The sequence below is a fragment of the Caretta caretta genome, chromosome 17 (assembly GCF_965140235.1).
Source record: "Caretta caretta isolate rCarCar2 chromosome 17, rCarCar1.hap1, whole genome shotgun sequence".
NCBI lineage: Eukaryota > Metazoa > Chordata > Testudines > Cheloniidae > Caretta > Caretta caretta.
In genome coordinates, this window is record NC_134222.1 from 22,144,003 (window position 1) to 22,164,079 (window position 20,077).

The 20,077-nt window shown below is 49.8% G+C and overlaps 1 protein-coding gene across 1 annotated transcript; it reads right to left on the reverse strand.

Moving 5' to 3' along the window:
* Nucleotides 1-817: 817 nt before the first annotated feature.
* On the reverse strand, nt 818-4,124 carry LOC125623999 (C-C motif chemokine 5). Its single transcript, XM_048824237.2, has 3 exons — nt 3,906-4,124; nt 3,167-3,278; nt 818-1,737 (listed from the first exon to the last, which is right to left on the reverse strand). The coding sequence occupies exons 1-3, from the start codon at nt 4,120-4,122 to the stop codon at nt 1,650-1,652; spliced, it is 417 nt and encodes a 138-aa protein (XP_048680194.1). The 5' UTR covers nt 4,123-4,124; the 3' UTR covers nt 818-1,649.
* Nucleotides 4,125-20,077: the final 15,953 nt, after the last annotated feature.

Here is a 20,077-nt window from a genome sequence, read left to right on the forward strand (position 1 = left end):
GGGCGAGGAGGGAAGGGATTTATATTGCTGGGAGTAAGAAAGGGACAGTGGCACTGAGTATCAGAGAAACATGTAGGAACTTGGGAAGGGGCAGACTGGACCAGTGCCAAGGTCCATCCAGCCCATCTCTTGTCTCTGACAGTGGCTGGAGCCAGATGCTTCGTGGGAGTGTTGAAGAACCCAGCCATAGCAGATGCTGGATAAGCTGCCCCTGCAGCAGGTCTCATCCTGCCCTGGTTGTTCGAGATTAGATTAAACCCCGAAGCAGGGGGTTTCAGCTAATAATCCTTTCCTGACAGTGGGTGAAATATTGACGCCCGCTCCCCCTTACACAATTAGGCTTCGTATGGGGGGAGTCTAGGGGCTGGGCATGGAGGTCACGTGCTGTCACCTTGCAGGGCTGGCATGCAGCCTCTAGGTGGCCTCTATGCCAGCCTAAGAGCTAAACAGCAATACACCTTCCCCTTCGCTTCTCTTTATGGGAGGGAGAAGGACTGGGGCAGCTGAATCCCTGGAGCTGGGCATTCTGTGGGGCTTCCCCGATGCACCCACAGACACCACCCCACGTGCAAGGTAGCCTGTTCGAGTCAGCCTGGCTCTCCCCTCCCACTTATGGTCTCCGCCTGCCTGCGTCCACCTGGCTGCCTCAATGAGGAGTCCCTGTGCAATCAGGAGGTCAGGCTAGATTACTGGTCCTTTCTGGCTGTACAAATCTATGCATCTATGGGACTGGGCACAAGTAGCTGACAGGATGCCACGCAGGCCACTCGGGGACGCACCTGGAACACCTCCGAGCTCAGGGAGAGACAGCCAGGCATTTCACAGAGAGAAAAACATCTTTATTTCTTGAAATCAGCAAGTGACAGTGTGTCAAACATAAAGGCATGGTCTGCTGGTCCACAGCAACCCCCTGATAAATGAGAGACCAATAATATTACAGCATTAGCTTATTTGCTGCTCACTGTCTGTCATCCCGAAGTATCCCAAGGTGCTTCTCAAACTTGGCAGCTAGCTTCACACAGGTGCAAGCCAGGAGTTACTTCACCCGTTACTGGAATGCAGCCACCTCTGGGTAACGCACATCAACGGTTCCACAGCTGCACAGAACTTAGGGCAGGAAGGGAAGGGGAAGTCCCATAAACAGTTGAAACCACAGGAGGAAGTTAGGGATATGAAATTGAATTAACTGAACTGGAATTTAGCCAGGAGATGAAGAATGACACCTAACTTCTATATAACACTTCCCATCAGTAGATGTCAAAGCTCTTTACCAAAGAGATTGGAATCATTATCCCTATTTTACAGGTGGGGAAACTGAGGTACCAAGCAGGGAAGTGACTTGCCCATAGATCCCAGGTCTCCTGAGTCCCAGTCCAGTGCTCTAGCTACTAGGCCACACTGCCTCATAGGCTGCTACCTTTAAGGCCATAGGATTTTTAATGACCACAGGCGTTCAGGGCCTGGTTTGTACTATAAAGGTGGATAATCTAGAACAGAAGTGATTCTTTTACAATACAAATAAAATAGCTTAAAATGTCTTTAAAGTGCCAGCAAGCCCTTAAAGTGCAGCGACGGCCTTTGCTAGGGGCTGAGGGGTGGTGGTCCGTGGACAGGGAAGCGCGCAGGGTCTCCATCAGCTCTCAGCCGTCTCATTTCATTTCTAGGTAATTCACGTATTCCTTGACCCATTTGGTGTCCGGATTGGTGCAGACTTGTTGGTTCTTTCTGGTGACAAATCTGTGTAGCACGAGAGAGACCCGGGGCTTAGAACACTGATGCGGGGATGGATGTAATAAAGTGGGCCTGGTGGGTCTGGGGCCACGGGATGACCCCTGGGGGCCCTTTGTTCACTGCTCCCTGTTTAGGACCTTTCAAAGGGGAGAATAGCCTCAGCCCAGACTCCCAAGCCTACGAATCCCAGGCCTCATGCTACCTGACTGCACCGTGGCCTATTAAACCACGCGAGGGCCTGGAGAACCTCAGAGGTCTATTCAGAGAGACACCTGCATGACCAGCTGCTCACTGATCCAATTAGTGTGGGAATGAGACTGGAAATGGTGGCTTGTATTAGTTCAGCCTAGTTTTCTGCCTACTGCACCTCTCAGTGACAGGAGCCCCCACCCTGACCCAGCAACAGCCTCCGTTTGGTGCATTTGGCTACAGGATGCTGCAGAGGGAAGTCACACACCATGCTGTCCCCCATGGGCTCTGTCTAGACTAGGGAAATGCAGTGTGTTGAGTAACTGATTCCCATGTTTCTGTGCAAAATTTAGCACCTTGCGCAGCTGTGTTTAGAGTGTTAGCTCTGTTAACCCTAGCGAAGGGCTTCTTTACACAGCAAGTTAGTTATCCCCTGTCGTGTTCCCAGTGTAACCGGGGCATGGGCACTAATCTGAGTTTAGCTTAAGTCCATGTCTACACAGACAGCACTGCACTTGGACCAAGACAGCTGCACCGCTGCAGAGCGTCTGGTGAAGACGTTCTCTGCCAACGGAAGGGAGCTCTCCCGTCGGCACAATAACATCCCCCGTGCAAGCAAAAGAAGCCAGGTTGGCCGGAGAAGCTCTCCCGCCGACAGCGCTGTCCCCACAAGTGCTTATGTCAGTATAACTTATGTCATTAGAGGGGTGGAATATTCACACCCCTGCGCGACATACGTTTTGCCGACATAGGCTGCAGGGTAGATATAGCCTTAATGCACTCCAAAGCAATGTACGTGACCCCAGAAACCACTGACGTTAAACACAGTTGCCTTTGTCTACACTAGGTGTGAAATGGTGTTTAAAACATAACACATTAGCAAAGTTTTCCTGGGGTTTGTCTAAATGGGAAGGCTTTACCAGTTAGACCCATATAGTTACCCTAGTATAACCACCGTTCCCAATGTAGATACTCCTATTCCAGCATCAGAGTGGCCCTTTTCCAGTTTATCCTAAACCCCTTCCCAAGCAACATAATCTACACTGAAAAAGCCTCTTACACCAGAATAAGCGCGTCCACACAGGGAGTTAAACCAGGATAATTACTGTGGCTTAAATTCACAGAGTTGCTTATGCTAGTAGAACTGTCCCATGTAGACACGCCCTAAGCTAACGCAGCCTGAGGCGATGGGGGAGAGATTGAAGGCTGACCGAGACCTCTGCCCAGACCTTCTGCAAGTACTCACACGACAGCTGGCTGAGAGCACTTCCCGCTGGTGTAGAAATAGTCCTTCAGGTGTCGCTGGGGCAGCTTCCGGGAGGCGTAGCTGAAGCAGCAGACGGTCGTGTCTGAACCAACTGAAAGAGATTGAAAAGCTGGAGGTGAGCGTCCATGATTCCTCGCGGAGGCATGGCCTGGCCAGTGACAGTCGCCCCCTGCACTAGCGATCTGCGGCTTTTCCTCCTTAACAAGTCTGGAGACCTCGTCGGATTTGTTTCCATTCAGCGCAGCGACAGGCTCGGATTATCTCTGTGATGAAGTGACAGCATCACACTGAATAGGGAGCAAGTGAAAGCAGGAGGGGTCCTGGCCAGAGCCTTTACAGGTCTGGGTTTCTTTTCATTAATTTCCCTTTAACTCCGACACCTAATGAACCCTAGTGACAAAGGACATCTTTGGTAAAGATTCAACACCCATTTGCCCCACTCCTTCATGTAAGGTGAGAGCTCACAAGCACCATCTCCAGGCGCCCTCTCAAAGTCCTCCAGCGAAACCTGGGAAGATCCAAATTGATAATCCCAATATTTCTAAGACAATATTTAACAGCAGACCTTCCAGATGGCTTCCCTCTATCCCAAAGAAGCAGAAGAGGCCATAAAGCCCTGTTGTATTAAATCCTTACAGGTCACCTTTAAAGGCTGAGCTGCAAAGTTGTCGCCTTTCAGCAGAAGAACCCTGCAAGGACAGAGAGAAGCTGGACTCACGTGGGGCAGAGGAGGCCAGGGAGCAGAAGGCAGCAATGAGGAGAATGGCGAGAGCAGCCACAGAGACCTTCATGTTGCTGTCAGGTGAGGGATGAACCGTAGGAGCAGAAGCAGAGCAGGGACTCTTTCTAACCTCTGATACTGACCCCCGGGACAAGCCCCTGTTTTTATAGGGGACCAGTGAGGTTTCCTGCCTGTTCCGTGACATCAGCTGCATGGCCACCAGTCACTGGTGAAGGAGTGACAGCAGCTATGCCTCACCTCAGGATGTACAAGAATAGTCCTTGCAACGAGCTGAGGTCAGTTTCAACACAGCAGCAGGAGGGACGTCGAGGGGAAAGGATATGAAGCAATCACTGTATGTATCACCACAGGTCCTGCATCGAGCATACCTTAAAACAGAAGAGCCACTCCTTAAGAACATCCACACTGGGTCAGACCAAAGGTCCATCGAGCCCAGTGTCCTGTCTTCCGACAGTGGCCAATGCCAGGTGCCCCAGAGGGAGTGAACAGATCAGGTAATCAAGTGATCCATTCCCAGTTTCTGGCAAACAGAGGCTAGGGACACCATCCCTGCCCATCCTGCCTAATAGCCATTGATGGACCGATCCTCCAGGAACTTAGCTAGTTCTTTTTTGAACTCTGTTATCGTCTCAGCCTTCACAACATCCTCTGGCAAAAGCTCTCAGAGTTGGTCAGTGCGTAAGCGGGGGAATGGTCCCACGATTGTGGGGAACTTTCCTGGCTTATACATTACCCCGGTGAAATGGGCTAGCGAAAGGATCTGAGTCCTCGCTTCCACTCCCTTTACCCAGAGACCTGCCTGACCTCAAGGTCTCCCCTTCCACTCTCCTGTCTGGCAGAGTCCTCATAACCCCAACAAGGCAGGGCCCTGGATTCCTGGGAGGCTCGACCCCCAACCTTGTTGTGGTCACTTAGGCACGGGCTAGGATGTCCCCACTCCGGGGTACTCTCTCTGCACTGGGCACTTCCCTGACCCACTGATCATTACATACAAAGCAAATACAACTTCTTAAACAGCAATCAATTAAAAAAAATAAGGAAAAACTGGGAAAGGTTAAAGGAAAACCCGTCACCCCACTCTGTGGCCTGGGGACGTCCCAACCAGTGTTTCTGGGATGTCAGAGCAGTTCAGTCTGTCCCTCACATGTCCCAGGCCTTCTGCCCAGGCCCTGACTGTGCTGCAGGGATGTTGCCGGATGGATACTTGCTCTGGCGGTGGCCACACGCTCTCAGGCTCTAGGTGGCAGGATCCTTCTTCCCCCCCCGCCCCCCAGTTAGGGTTATGAGCCCCCTCCGAGTATGGCCTGCAGAGCCTCTCTGCCAGGGGCGTCTCCCTGCCCTGGGCCCACTGCCCAGAGTCCCCCTCACTCTCCCCAGCTGCTCACCGCACCCGGCTCCAGACTGCCCCAGCCCCAGCCCCAGCCCCAGCCCCAGCCCCAGCTCCAGCTCCAGCTCCACGGCCTCAGCACGGCTGCTGCTGCTCTCTGCCTCCAGCTCCCGGGGCTGCTTCTCTGGCCCCTCTGGCTGGCACGGCCCTGTTCCCCCGCTCAGCTCGGGCCCCGGCTCTCTCCTGACCTCGGCCCCACTCTGTCTGCCCCAGGCAAATCCAGCTCACACGGAGGACGGAGGACGGGACCCCCCTGGCCTCCTGACTCTCTGATTATCCTGGCCCCATGTCAATCCGGCGTTGGCCTCTCCCCATTGTTCCTGTGGACTCAGTCTCAGGGTCCTGATTTCCCATCGACCCTTCCCCTTCCTTTCGGTACTGGGAGCTAGCAACCAAAACAGCCCCCCGCCACTGAGTTTTAGGGAGGGGCCAACTCTCCCCTTACAAGTGCAGCACAAATTGGCCAAGGGTGGCCTCAAGCACAACGTCCCTAGCGCCCGGGGCCTTAGAGTGCCGGGAGGGGAGGGGGAGAAACCAAGGCCAACGGGCTGGTTTTCACACGATGTTTTCTGAGTAAGTATCCTGGGCCTGGAGACTCCCACAGAGGCAGGACACCCTTGGGCCAGATCTCTGCTGGTGTCAGCTGGCAGTGCCCCCGTGCAGTCAGTAGAGCTGTGCCGGGTCACAGCGGCAGAGACTTTGGCCTCTTGCATCTCTCCACTGGGGGAGAGAAGGGCCAAGGAAAGTCATTCGGAGGCGGAGCGAGTAGGGTGACCAGATGACAAGGATAAAATATCGGCACACGTGGGGGAGGGCGGACACAGGCTCACAGCCCCCACCCCACTGCAGCCATGGGGGAAGGGGGATACGCAGCCTGAAGAAGTCGCGGGTTGGGGGTGCATGGCCCCTGCTCCGCAGCAGCCCCACTGCTTACCGGGGGGACGGTTCCCACCCACTGGCAAGCCCCTGGCAGGTTCCTCTGGCTCCTAGGGTCAGCAGTGGCCAGCGGGGTCTCCACGCCACGTGCTGCACCTGCCACAGGCACGGGCTCCAGCTGCCACTGGCTGGAAGCTGTGGGGACGGGACTTACTTGGGGACGCAGCGCCCCAGGGTCAGGGCAGCCGGGGGGGGGGGGGGGGCTGCGCCCTGGCCGCGATGGAGCCAGCACTTGTGGTAGGTGCAGCACGCAGAGACACACACCCCCCCCGGCCGCCCCTGTGCCTAGGGGCCGCAGGGTCCTGCTGCCAGCCGTTTCCTGGGAGCCGCCCCAAATAAGCACCACCGGGACCCCAGGTGAGCACTTGCCAGTGTACTCCTCCAGCCCCGAGCCAAAATATCAGGACAAATGGCATCCCCACCGTACATCGGTTGGGACACGGGACAAACAACTCAATATCGGGACAGTCCCGATTTTATCGGGACGTCTGGTCACCCTAGGAGCGAGTGAGCATGAGCAGCGCTTGCCTTTCCTGGGACCATACAACTAACAACCCTAAGTAACCACCAGAGATGGCTGGAGAGGGCAAGCTGGAAATGCATTTGCCAGACTAACTGCTGGAATGTCCCCTAGACCAAGTTGGCTCATGCTCCATTGCCTTCTTCGGTCGCTGCCGTCCAATTTAATTTCATCCTCACCACTCCCCACAAAGGCCCACGATTAAATGCTCTTCTCCAGAGCCTCATTCGGAGACCCATGTCTGCAGGAGCCTTTCATTTTTACTTCGCAATCTTAGCATCCGCTGGATATCTTTGCACATTGGTTCTCATTCCTTCTAGATATTTTTGGAATAGCCAATGATATTTTTGACAGGAAACTAGGACTTGTCTACCTGGAGACTAATACCTTTAGCTCAACCAGTGCCAAACTGATCTGATTAAGTTGCTGCATATTTGTGTAGACATTCTTATTTCAGTTTCATAGAATCATAGGGTTAGAAGCAACCATAAGGGCCATCTAGTCTTAACAAATCCTGTAGTTTGGCAGGGGGTGTGTCTGAACCATGCCATGGCTCTCCAGCCTCTTCTGGAGTTTACAAGTAGCTTATTTTGATTTAGCTTAAGTTGATCAGAAACACTGGCCTTGTTTTAGCTCTGTTAAAACACATGTGGTTCAAATGAACCAACCTTAACATCTGATTCACATCACTCTGTGGAATTAACCAGTCCTTATTCTTTATCACTCCACCAATTTTTGTTTCATCTGCAAACTTTATAAGCAAAGATTGCATACGTTCTTTCAGATCATTGATAAAGATACGACAGATCGGAAAATGTGTAGCTTAAACAGTTGCTCCTTAACATCCTCTTTAGCTACTGTCACAATGGAGAGTGTTTCATCATGTATGTTGTGACTATGTCATTCAGCTTGCGCCTGAACACAGGAAAGAAACGTTAATTGAACTCTGCCTTTTCTCCATCACTACTGACGACTTTATGATCTATATTTAGTAGACTGATACCACTTCTAGGTTCTCTTTTGTTCCTGATGTATTTAAAAATTCCTTCTTATTGTCCTTAGCTCTGTTGGCCATAGATTTTTCACATATACCTTTAGCTTCTCTTCATGTCATGACAGCTAATTTATAACCATTGCTAACGAACTTCCATTTGTGCATATCTATAATTGCTATTTTCACCTTCTTTCTTTACCAGGATGGTTTAACGGGCAGTCTTTTGAAATTGCAGATTTGTGAGTTGTTTGATAGTACGTTACCAGATGCTTATTCACCTTGTTTTGTTTAAATATTTCCTCCCACTCAAGTTTGCTCCTGATCATTTTCAACTTTTTGAATTTGGCCCATTTAAAGCCCCAGTATATATATTACCAGTCAGGACTGTATTCTGATTGTACATAGCCTGTGTAATGAGGTCATGATCACTTGTACCTAGGACAGGCAATCACTAATATTTAGTTCAGTCATTACTTTATCTTTGTCACAACAAGGTTTCAGAGAATTGCCCCAGCTATGGTGTAATGCTTCTTGTGGTCAAAAATTATTGATGGTAATTTTCTAATTCTCCAAGACGTTTTTCTAGTGGCAGCATGAAACCTCCAGCATTGTAATGGTTTTTCTTCCTGCACATTTCTGATAGACATTAAGAGCATGGGCGGTGGGTGAACTGCTGGGTGGGTGAGGCTAACCCCCAGCCAGCCGCGCCCCCCCACCTGAGAACCTGCCCCTCTTCCCCCGCCAGAGCCATCCCTCCCTGCAGCTGCCAGCCCCCACCCCAGGCCCCGAACGCAGGGCGGGCAGGTGGTACACAGCCCCCTTCCTCCCCCCAAGCACAGAGCAGGCAGCTCCAGCACCTCCAGCCCTGCCCCCCCCGAACGCCGGGCTGCACAGCCCCAGCACCTGGGCCCCCAAGTGCTGGGCAGCCCCAACCACCCCAAGTCCTGGTCGCCCTAGCCCCAGCCCCAGCCCGCTTCCCTGAAGAGGAGCAGCCTGCCTGGGCCGGGGCCAAGGGCAAGCAGGGGTTCGGGGAGGAGTGTGGCTGTTTGGGGAGGCACAGCCTTCCCCAGCCTATGCGAGGCAATGCCCGTGATTAAGAGCTGTTTGCCCTGTTCGCTAGTCTGATTGGACAGTCTGTAACAAACACTTCCATCATTTCTCTTGGCAACAGCTGTGGTCCATCTGCATTCCACAGCCTGCATTTCTAAACATAAAAGCAGACGATGGTAGTAATGTAGACTAAATAGAGTCCATCGAGTGAGTGTAGCGTTCCACTCATGTGAATCCTCCCACCAGGTTTCTGTAATGCCAATTTCTAATTCCTCTTTTTTATCTGGGCAATTAAAGCATTCCCTCCTTCTATTTCCTTGGACACCTTGAGCATTTACATTCCTGGTAACCTTGAGTCAGAGATACATCTTTCTGTATCTGCACTGCGTTTACTCCCTGAGCACCCTCCCCTTTGGGTAGCTGCCCCCAAGTAGTCTAACTAGTCTGTCATGCAGGAGACAGGCTCCCCATCCACAATGGGTATCATCCCAACTGTAATTTGGAAACTGGGCCAAGTTTGTGCATAGCCAAAGACCTTGATTTTGGAGTGGAAGGTATTTCTGCCTCTTCCTTGTCTATATTCTAAATGGGGTCATGGCACATATGTGGGGTAGATAGCCATAGTCTAGTCATTGTCCCCAAGGTTTTCCAGACTGATCAGTGCCTTCGTTTGTTTGTGCCTTTGTTTGGGGGGGGAGGGAGCCCAGTTTGAGTCACTTCAAAAGGGAGCCGGATTTTCAAAAGGCGGGAGCTCACCGCTTGCTGAAAAAAAGCCCCATCTAAGTGTCTGAGGTTGGGGACCCACTTGTCATTTGGAAAAAGCTAAGCAACACAGCTCATGTAGCAAACATTCACAGAAAATTATGTGGGGCCAACCCACAGCGTAAAAAAAAAGGCTCCAAAAATTCGCTGAATAAATATGAGTATTAAATACGTGCTAAGAAGTCACCAGCTCCACAGAGAGACAGGATGGTTAAATGGATAGCACACTGGGCTGGGCATCAGGAGACCTGGGTTCTGGGGACCTTTTGCATGTCTATGCCTCAGTTTCCTCATTATTGGTCTTATCTATTCAGACTGTTGGCCCCTCACAGCAGGGAATGTCTCTCTCAGTGGGGCCATTTCCGTAAAACACAATAATCATCTGCCTGTGGAAAGAATTATTCACTTCTCTGCAGCTGGTCATCACACAAGAGGCTCAGGGTGCAGGAGGGGGAAGTGTGAAGCCTTCTGTCTGTGGTTTCCCAGTTCTATGAAGATGCTGAAAATAAATGAGCAGGAGTGGAACAGAGGACCGGGGAGGGGAAGATGCAAACCCAGCAGGCTGTTCATAGCCATCACCTCTGAGCTGTCAGGCCCTGCTCCAACAGGGTGAGAAACCCACTCCTACCACATAGCTCGGTAATGCAGAGAAGATGAAAGATTGAGAAAGAGACGGAAAATTAGAGCAATTGCAGAGGTTTGGCCTGACTTCAAAAACTTCCTTATAAGGAAGGCGAACGGCTTGCCCCGGGGTGAGGGTCTGATTTGCCCAGACATGGCCGGGCAGTTAGCATCGGTGCATAGAGACCAAAGCTGAGCGCAGAGGAGAGCTGGAAGAGAGAGAAAGGACAGCACCAGAGGTCACTCACTGCTAGGTGCCCAGTCCTGGCGTTGCTGCTTTCTCCCTGGGCTAGCCCCTGCTGATCACTCTAGTAACTTGACCCCCGAGCTGGGTCACTGTCTTTTCTCCGCCCCTTTCAGAGACCCCATTGGCTCCACTAGCAGTCCACAAACCAGAAACAAAAATCCTGTCCCCGGCTCTGGGGCTCTTCCTCAGCCACCTTTCAACTCTGCCTGGTGCCCCCTTCCTGGGCTCAATGACCTGGGCAAGGGGCTTGGACACCCTGCCTGTGGGCCAGTAGGGAACCCCCCTCTGCTTTGGGTTCCAGCCCAGGACCCTGCACCTAACAAGCCAGGTCTGCTCCTTTACCTGTTCTGTGGTTTTCCCTGGGCCACTTCCTCCCTCTCTTCTCAAGTTCCCCCTGGGGAGTCTCCTAGTCCCTCCCACACCTTCCTGTCTGGAGAGTGTTTCTTCCTCCCCCTCTTCCCCACGGCTTCCTGCCCTGCTCTGACCTTTTGTCCTTGCTAACTCAGGGCCCTGCAGGAGTCTTTGTGCTCCCTGGAGTCTCTGCAGCCACAGCTGCAGTCTCCTTTCATACAGGAATCTTCTGATTTCTCCCAGGTGGGGCAGCTTGGCTTAGCCTGGGGCTCTCCAGGCTGGGGTGGGGTAAGTCACCCTGTTACAGACAGTTTCTGGGCTGCTCTTTGGCTCTCAGTTTGCATGAGAGCCCAAACCCAATTGCACGGTGGTGTGGGCTGGCTGCAGAGGCGGACAGCTGGTTGAGCAAGGGGAATTCTTATCATTCAGGGAGCAGAGAGGGAAACTCCCCAGAGCAGATGCTGGATAGTCCCCTCTACTGGAAGCAGACATGACACAATATCCTGGCCTGGGAACAAGCATGAGGAACGCTCCCAGAAATCGAAAGTGAGCTGCTGATTCCCTGCTGACTAGACTAGAGAGTGAGCTGGCTGTGCTCCAAAACACTGCGAAAAGGAAACTGCTATTGGCCATGATCTAACAAGGAGCAAAGGGAAACAAGGATCCTCAGCCAGCAGAAAGTGTCACCAGGGCACTGCAGTCCGGGCAGCTATGACAATTTGCACCAGCCCAGGCTCTGCCCTCAAATGTGGAACAGAATCTGGGCTAGATCCAGCACTTGTTGATCAGGCCTGATCCTGATCTCAGTTACACTTGGGGTGAGCCAGCAATAACTCCACTGAAGTCCGTAGACACAAAGAGTTTTATCCCCTCCGCAACACCACTGACTTCACTGAAGTTACTCCTGGTTTACACCAGAGTTAGCAGGAAAAGACTCAAGCCCCGAAAGTCTGTCGCAATCAAGTTAAAAGGGAACTGCTACCAAATGCAGTCCCTCTAAGCCAGTGGCTCTCACCCTGTCCAGACTATTGTACCACTTTCGGGAGTCCCATTGGTCTTAGGTACCCCCAAGTTTCACCTCATTTAAAGATGACTTGCTTACAAAACCAGACATAAAAATACAAAAGTGTCACAGCCGCACTAGTACTGACAAATTGCTGACTTTCTCCTTTTTACCATATAATTCTAAAATAAATCAGGTGGAATATAAATATTGTACTTACGTTTCAGTGTTTAGTATATAAAGCTGTATAAACAAGTCATTGTATGAAATTTTAGTTTTTACTGACTTGGCTAGAGCTTTTTATGTCACCTGTTGTAAAACCAGACAAATATCTAGATGAATTGATATACCCCCCTGGAAGACCTCTGTGTACCCCCAGGGGCACATGTACCCCTGGTTGAGATCCACTGCTCTAATACCCAGCTGGAATTAGCTGAAAGTCCTGGGCCATAGCATTGTACAAAAATACAAAATGGGGACGGACTGGGTAGACATCAGTACTGCGAAATAGATCTGGAGATTATAGTGGATTCCTCTATAGGAGATTAACTGTGAGAAAAGCAACCCAGACATTCATAGAATCTCAGGGTTGGAAGGGACCTCAGGAGGTCATCTAGTCCAACCTACTGCTCAAAGCAGGACCAATCCCCAATTTTGGCCCCAGATCCCTAAATGGCCCCCTCAAGGATTGAACTCACAACCCTCGGTTTAGCAGGCCAATGCTCAAACCACTGAGCTATCCCTCTCCCATTTGCAATGCATTTTGCAATGCTGTTATGAAACAGGCAAATGTCATTCTGGGGTGTATTAATGGGAGTGTGTGTAAGACATGGGAGGCAATTGTTCCTCTCTACTCGGCGCTGGGCAGGCCTCTGCTCGGGTCCTCTGTCCAGTTCTGGGTACCACACTTTAGGAAAGATGTGAACAAATTGGGGAGAATCCCTGAGAGCAATAAAAATGATCAAAGGTTCAGAGAACCTGACCAGTGAGGAAAGGTTAAATAAACTGGGCATGTTTAGTCTGGAGAGGAAAAGGGTGAGGGGGGACTGATAACAAAGATGTTAAGGACTGTTCTAAAGAGGCTGGTGATCTGTTCGCCAATGGGCTTTTTTACTGTCAGACCAGCAGTGAGGTTACGCTATAGAACGGAGCATGTCCATTGGGAAATCAGGGATTTCTCCTCTGGGTGCCAGTGGAAGCAAGCCAGCCCCGGGTGCATACAAAGCACCACTGACGGTTGGCCCCATCTCCTTGTTGCATCATCTCATCCCGTGGCTCAGCAGCAGGACAGGGACACCAGGGAAATGCAGCAGAGAAAGAGAAAGCCCTGTCGGGTGGAGCTGAGTGTGGGCTGGAGACAGTGAGCATAGGAGGAAGAATGACAGCTAGCCTGGCTATTTATAGTGGTGTCAGTACAGAGTGGATGGAAACACCCAAGAAGGGAAACCACAGAGCTCCCCCAAGAGTGTGAAACGGAGCCCAAGTCGAGAGCTGTCACTGCTTTTTCAGCAATGCCTTTTAACTCACTGAGACCTGGCTCTAGGCATCTCCACGGGCCTGGCCATGACTGCACCTGCCTCTTCCCGCTCTGTCTTCCCCACTCCCTTTAGGGCAGTTGTGTCTAAGGCAGGGGTTCTCAAACTGAGGTCGCGACCTCTCAGGGGGTCACGAGGTCATTACCTGGGGCTCACGCGCTGTCGGGGGGGCTTGCTGTGTGAGAGCGGTAGCCAACAGAAAAAGTTTGCAAACCACTTTTCGAAGGGCTTCAGCAGCCCAGACACTTTCATCATCACACTTTGCGCTCGCTAGGACCTTCCATCCAAAGAGCTGCAGACATTCGTCAATTCCCACACATGCTTCTGCCCCGGGAGACGGGTCAGCAGGGCATCAGCCCCGACAGCACGAGGAAGGACCCCTCATGGAGCTGAAGTGGCATGATGGCTGGGCAAGCCTAGAGCCCTGACTGACTGGATAACAAAGGAAGAGAAGGCAAGGGAGGACCATTGCAAAGTCTGACAGCTTGGGAATAGGGTAGGAGTAATCACTGATAGTTACATTGTTTAGATTTTAAATCATTTAGAACCTAGCTCTGTGTCTGAGTTGGACTCAGCACAACAGGGCCTTGCTCTCAACTGGGGCCTCTAGGAGCTGTCATAATTCAAATAATAAATATCCTCACTTTTCAGATTGGAAACTGAGGCACAGAGAGGTTAAGTGACCTGCTCAGGAATGTGCTGTAGAGCAGCAGCGGAAGCATGAATGCAATTCATAGCCTCCCAGGGCAGGCTTTACCAACGGAAAAAATGTCAATTTACAGCAGTCCCCAGTCTCTAGGTTTAGCTGCAGTCCCAAACCATGAACAAATGTGCACGCTTTAGAAGAAGTTATCGGTCCTGTGTCTCTAACCAAATAATGTATGACTCTGTTTCTGTGGCCTGCATCTTTAATTCTCTAAGGACAATGTGATGTCCCTTTAGTTCACTGCAGACTGTTGCACAAGAGATACACACACTGTGCTCTCTCTCTTTTAAATACTTCACTTTTTTATTTTCTTGTTTGTGTTACTTTAAATCCAATTAATTCAGACTGAAAGTGTCTATTTGCTTTTCATGTGTGAGGAGATACCTGACAATCTGCACATACCACCCCGGAAGTGCTTATTTTACAGTAAGTGTCATCTGTCAGAACAGCTGACAGGAACGCTGGTTGGAAAATAGGGTGTGTGTGGAAAAAACATGTCAGTTCTTGGTCTTTAAATGAAAAGTTGAAAATTTCTGTGGACAGCAGACACTTTCTGCAAAACAATGAGTTTAATCAAAAACCCATTTTCCATCCAAAAAACAGTTTGGATGGAAAACGTCTGCCCCGTCCTAGACAACAGGGTGCAATAAATGGTTTTGCTGGCAGATTTCCAAGAATAAACTTGTCATAACTCCCTTCTGTACTTGACATTGGTTTGAAGTTTAGCTTCACTGTCCTTGGTTTTCTCACGGAGACCTCTGGTGGAAGAAGAATAGGCAAAACACCTGCCTTGGAGTTTGTTGCTCTGTGTTAGGTTATGGGAGGGGAGTGTCAAATAAGGATTATAACAAGAATCTTGATTCTGTGGTAAGACAGTCAGGTTCTCTGTTTTACCGGGGTGACGAACACCATAGAAATTGCAATTGGAGCCGGTCAAAAGTTTTCTGTTGAAATTGTTTTTGGATGAATAGTTGGGTTTTCAACAAAATGAATTTTTTTGTGGAAAATTCCAACTTTTCATCAAAAAAACGAAAACCTGAAACTGAAAAGTTTTTGGTCGAAACCCCCAAAAATGTCAAGTTTGGGCAAAAACTTTTCGAGTTTTGGCTTTTCAACAAGAAGTTGAAATTTTCCACAGGAAAAAAACCAACACCATATTTTCCAGCCAGCTGTAATGGAAATAAACCATGAAAAGGAAAGTCCCTGCTTCTGCAGAGATCCCCCAGCCCCTTCAGCGCAGGGTCTTCACAGCTGCACGTCTCAGGGCTGCCGGTGCGCTCCTGCAGAGCGAGCACTGTCTCCCACAGGGAGCTTTGCTCGATGCAGCTGTTGTGCTCACAGGACTCAACAGGCAAAGGTCTCGCCCAAATGGCCCAGCTCCTCTGGCTTGGCCAGGGTGTGTCCTCTGGCCAGGAGGTGGAATTTCAAGAGCACACTAGTTTCTTCATGATTTTAGCAGCATCTGAACCAGAACCAAAAACAGACCTTTCCATGTGCTGACCCAGTCTGGCACCAATATCCCCGGGGTCAGTTTATTACCAGAGTCTCTACACTGACCCTTTAATGCCGAAATTCAAAGGGGTCCCAGTTCAGAGCCCACCTTTAAGACCAGGTCTGTGCATCCTCCCAATCCTGGGCTGCTCTGGGGACTGGAATGGCCCCTAGTGTAACACAGACAACCCCAGGGTACCTGTCTATGTGTCAGCCTCCTCCCCGGGCTGCTGTAGGGGTTTCAGCACTGCCAGGTTCTCCAGAGTGTTGTATACTGTGGCCTCGCCCACACCCTGCCTCCCCAATCCCAGCTTTGCCCCTGACACACCCTGGGCACCAGGCTTAGGAGTAAGGATCTCACCCAAATTGCTTTGGGGCAGGGGCTGTATGTAGGTAGTGCAATGGGGCCCAAGCTAGCTGTGGGGTGTAGGCATCATGGCAATATACATGCTAAACAATAATGTTGTGAGTTGAATTAAACCTCATTTACTCATTGAAGATAGCTGTGAGAGATAGTTAAAAAGCCCCCCACATAAAACACAGACATATGGAAGTTCACCAAGGAATTAGAACTATGTGGGCAAAGAGCTTTGCTGAGTATTGTTTAGAGGGGTGGGGGGCGAAAGACAAGCAAACAATATGTTACAGTAACCGAAGTGCTGGTAATCTGGCCCTGGGAGAAAGCTAAAGAGGAAGCTTAGAGACTAACCAATTTATTTGAGCATGAGCTTTCGTGAGCTACAGCTCACTTCATCGGATGCCTGTAGCTCACGAAAGCTCATGCTCAAATAAATTGGTTAGTCTCTAAGGTGCCACAAGGACTCCTTTTCTTTTTGCGAATACAGACTAACACGGCTGTTACTCTGAAACCTAAAGAGGAAGCGTTTGGGGCACACAGTGCTGTCTGGAAAGGTAGGCTTGGAACAGCAAGCAAAGGGACTGTCCCCCGTTGTTTGATTCCTGCTGTGTTCAGGGAGACAGTAAAGTATGTATAACTTTTATAAATAAACAGGATTGCATCAAAAAAAATACCTGACTGTATCATCAGTTTCTCCACCAGAATGGAACAACCCACAGCGCCCTGGGTTTGGCTAATCCCTTGGGTCAAAAGGGGTACTCAGTGGGCTCTCTATGACTTTGTGCACTCTCAGTGGGTCATTCAGCCCAGCACAGGGGGCCTGCACTAGCCCAAGTGAAGTCGGCAGGGTTTCAGAGGTGTGACGGACTGGAGAATGTGAATATGGGGTGAATTTCCCCCTCAGGGAGGACAGCAGGACTCCTCCAGAACAGGCTGGGGCTGGAACTGGCCAATTGTCCCACTACGAGCTTCAGAAATGAAACCAAAACCAGAAATACTTGCGCTAGCAAAAATTTTGAAACAAATGATCTGAGTTTTCTGGAAGTCTAATTGTCCTGGGCTCCTGGCCAAGGAGACTCCCACGCAGAAGCAACAGAGAAACTGCAGCCTCTCACAGTCTGTCTGTGTGGTGACCCGACTAGGTGAGGCTATGCCAACTGGGAGGAGAGGCAGAGACAAACCAAGACACAAGGGATCATTTTAAGCTTTTAGAACTTTCTAAAGGAAAAACCCCAAAATTGTACCAGGAGCATAAATAATACAGAACATCCCCGAAGACATACTGCTTACTATAATAAACTATAGATTACCAACTCAGTAACTTTTGCGAGTTTGCACACGCTATTGTTCCTCACTCTGCACCATTAGGACCAACTGCATTGTTATTAAGAAGAACAAAAGAGATTGCTTAACAATAGACTGTGTCACCTCAGAGAAGAATCAACTTTCCCTCTCCTTGGCTGTAAGTCCTGCGCCGCTCTTGCTGTCCTGTTGTTTGCTTCTCTTCGGGTTGAAGTGCTCCTTGGATTCGATGTTCCTGTGGTTGTACCTCTTTCCACTGAGTTTATCCACAGAGCAGGGTTTTTACACCTACTGGGCCCTCACTTGTCCATTAGGTGCCTTGGAACTGTATTCAGTCAGTAGATGTTCCAACAGCCATTCTTTCTGTTCATAACTCTCTGTGGGGCCTTTGTGTGGGGGGGCTTCTTGTTTACTACTTCCAGGATCTGTCTGCAGCTAACACAGGGTTTTGATCAATTCCATTTTGCACCAGTTATATTTCCTTTCCCTTGGTACTCTCTGGTACTCTGGTACATCTGTAGGTTTTATTTCCCTCTACGTCCCTTCTCTAATAGCATCTGCTCACGTACCCAGGTCTATTCAGCTTCTCCCGACCTGAAACCTGTCCTATTTTCCTTCTTTTCTCCTTCTCACTTCCCAGTCCCTGCATTTATTCTCCTGTTCTTTTATTCTATCTCCTCGCCTCCTACCCAGGCTCCGGCTCATCCACTAGCTCCGCATCTCGACTCTTCTTCTTCTTCTCTAACAGTTTTTTATTCCAACTGCCCCTTCAGGTGGATCCCAAGTCCCCTCTCCAGCTCAGGCTGCCATCCCATTGGCTGTGTCTCCCCAGGACAGCATTGTCCTCTCCTCCAATTTGACCCTATGTCCTCTCCAATCCACCTCGCACCTTCTGCCCTCCATTTGTGACCTCCTCCTGTCCAAAGCTCAGAACCAGCCCTCCATGAGCATAATTTGTTGGGGAAGAGTCAACATAGTTATTGTAAAAGGAAATCATGCCTCACCAATCTACTAGAATTCTTTGAGAGGGTCAACAAGCATGTGGACAAGGTGGATCCAATGGATACAATGTACTTAGATTTTCAGAAAGCCTTTGACAGGGTCCCACACCAAAGGCTCTTAAGCAAAGTAAGCTGTTATGGGATAAGAGGGACGGTCCTCTCATGGATTGGTAACTGGTTAAAGGATAGGAAACAAAGGGTAGGAATAAATGGTCAGTTTTCAGAATGGAGAGAGGTTAAATAGTGGTGTCCCCCAGGGGTCTGTACTGGGACCAGTCCTAGTCAACATATTCATAAATGACCTGGAAAAAGGGTTAAACAGTGAGGTGGCAAAATTTGCAGATGATACAAAACTACTCAAGTCCCAGGCAGACTGCGAAGAGCTACAAAGGGATCTGTAGTGGGTGACTGGGCAATAGAATGGCAGATGAAATTCAATGTTGATAAATGCAAAATAATGCACATTGGAAAACATCATCCCAACTATACATATAAAATGATGGGGTCTAAATTAGCTGTTACCACTCAAGAAAGAGATCTTGGAGTCATTGTGGATAGTTCTCTGAAAACAGGCACTCAATGTGCAGTGGCCATCAAAAAAGCCAACAGAATGTTGGGAAGCATTAAAGAAAGGGATAGATAATAAGAGAGAAAATATCATGTTGCCTCTATATAAATCCATGGTACGTGCACACCTTGAATACTGCATGCAGATGTGGTCGCCCCATCCCAAGAAAGATATAATGGAATTGGAAAAGGTTCAGAAAAGGGCAACAAAAATTATTAGGGATATGGAACGGCTTCCGTATGAGGAGAGATTAATAAGACTTGGACTTTTCAGCTTGGAAAAGAGACGACTAAGGGGGGATATGATAGAGATCTATAAAATCATGACTGATGTGGTCAGCTCCCAGACTACTGCACTGGGCAGCACAGCATGGGGAGGAGATGACCTGCCCTCTGTGGAGAAAGAAGTGGTTCGGAACTGTTTAGAAAAGCTGGACGAGCACAAGTCCATGGGGCCAGATGCGCTGCATCCGAGAGTGCTAAAGGAGTTGGCAGATGTGATTGCAGAGCCATTGTCCATTATCTTTGAAAACTCATGGCGATCGGGGGAGGTCCTGGACGACTGGAAAAAGGCTAATGTGGTGCCCATCTTTAAAAAAGGGAAGAAGGAGGATCCTGGGAACTACAGGCCAGTCAGCCTCACCTCAGTCCCTAGAAAAATCATGGAGAGGTCCTCAAGGAATCCATTTTGAAGCACTTAGAGGAGAGGAAAGTGATCAGGAACAGTCAGCATGGATTCACCAAGGGCAAGTTATGCCTGACTAATCTAATTGGCTTCTATGATGAGATAACTGGCTCTGTGGATGAGGGGAAAGCAGTGGATGTGTTATTCCTTGACTTTAGCAAAGCTTTTGATATGGTCTCCCACAGTATTCTTGCCAGCAAGTTAAAGAAGTTTGGGCTGGATGAATGGACTATAAGGTGGATAGAAAGCTGGCTAGATCATCGGGCTCAACGGGTAGTGATCAATGGCTCCATATCTAGTTGGCAGCCGGTATCAAGTGGTGTGCCCCAAGGGTCAGTCCTGGGGCCGGTTTTGTTCAATATCTTCATAAATGATCTGGAGGATGGTGTGGATTGCACCCTCAGTAAATTTGCAGATGACATTAAACTGAGAGGAGAGGTAGATATGCTGGAGGGTAGGGATAGGATACAGACAGACCTAAACAAATTGGAGGATTGGGCCAAAAGAAATCTGATGAGGTTCAACAAGGACAAGTGCAGAGTCCTGCACTTAGGATGGAAGAATCCCATGCACTGCTACAGACTAGGGACCGAGTGGCTAGGCAGCAGTTCTGCAAAAAAGGACCTAGGGGT

What these genes read in the sequence shown, in the direction of transcription:
- LOC125623999 (XM_048824237.2), bottom strand. Translation starts at nt 4,122, where the DNA reads ATGCAGCTGATGTCACGGAACAGGCAGGAAACCTCACTGGTCCCCTAT. An exon ending in CCTGGCCTCCTCTGCCCCAC is followed by an intron (nt 3,279 to 3,905) that starts GTGAGTCCAGCT and finishes AATCTCTTTCAG; the next exon opens with TTGGTTCAGACACGACCGTC. An exon ending in TGCTCTCAGCCAGCTGTCGT is followed by an intron (nt 1,738 to 3,166) that starts GTGAGTACTTGC and finishes CGTGCTACACAG; the next exon opens with ATTTGTCACCAGAAAGAACC.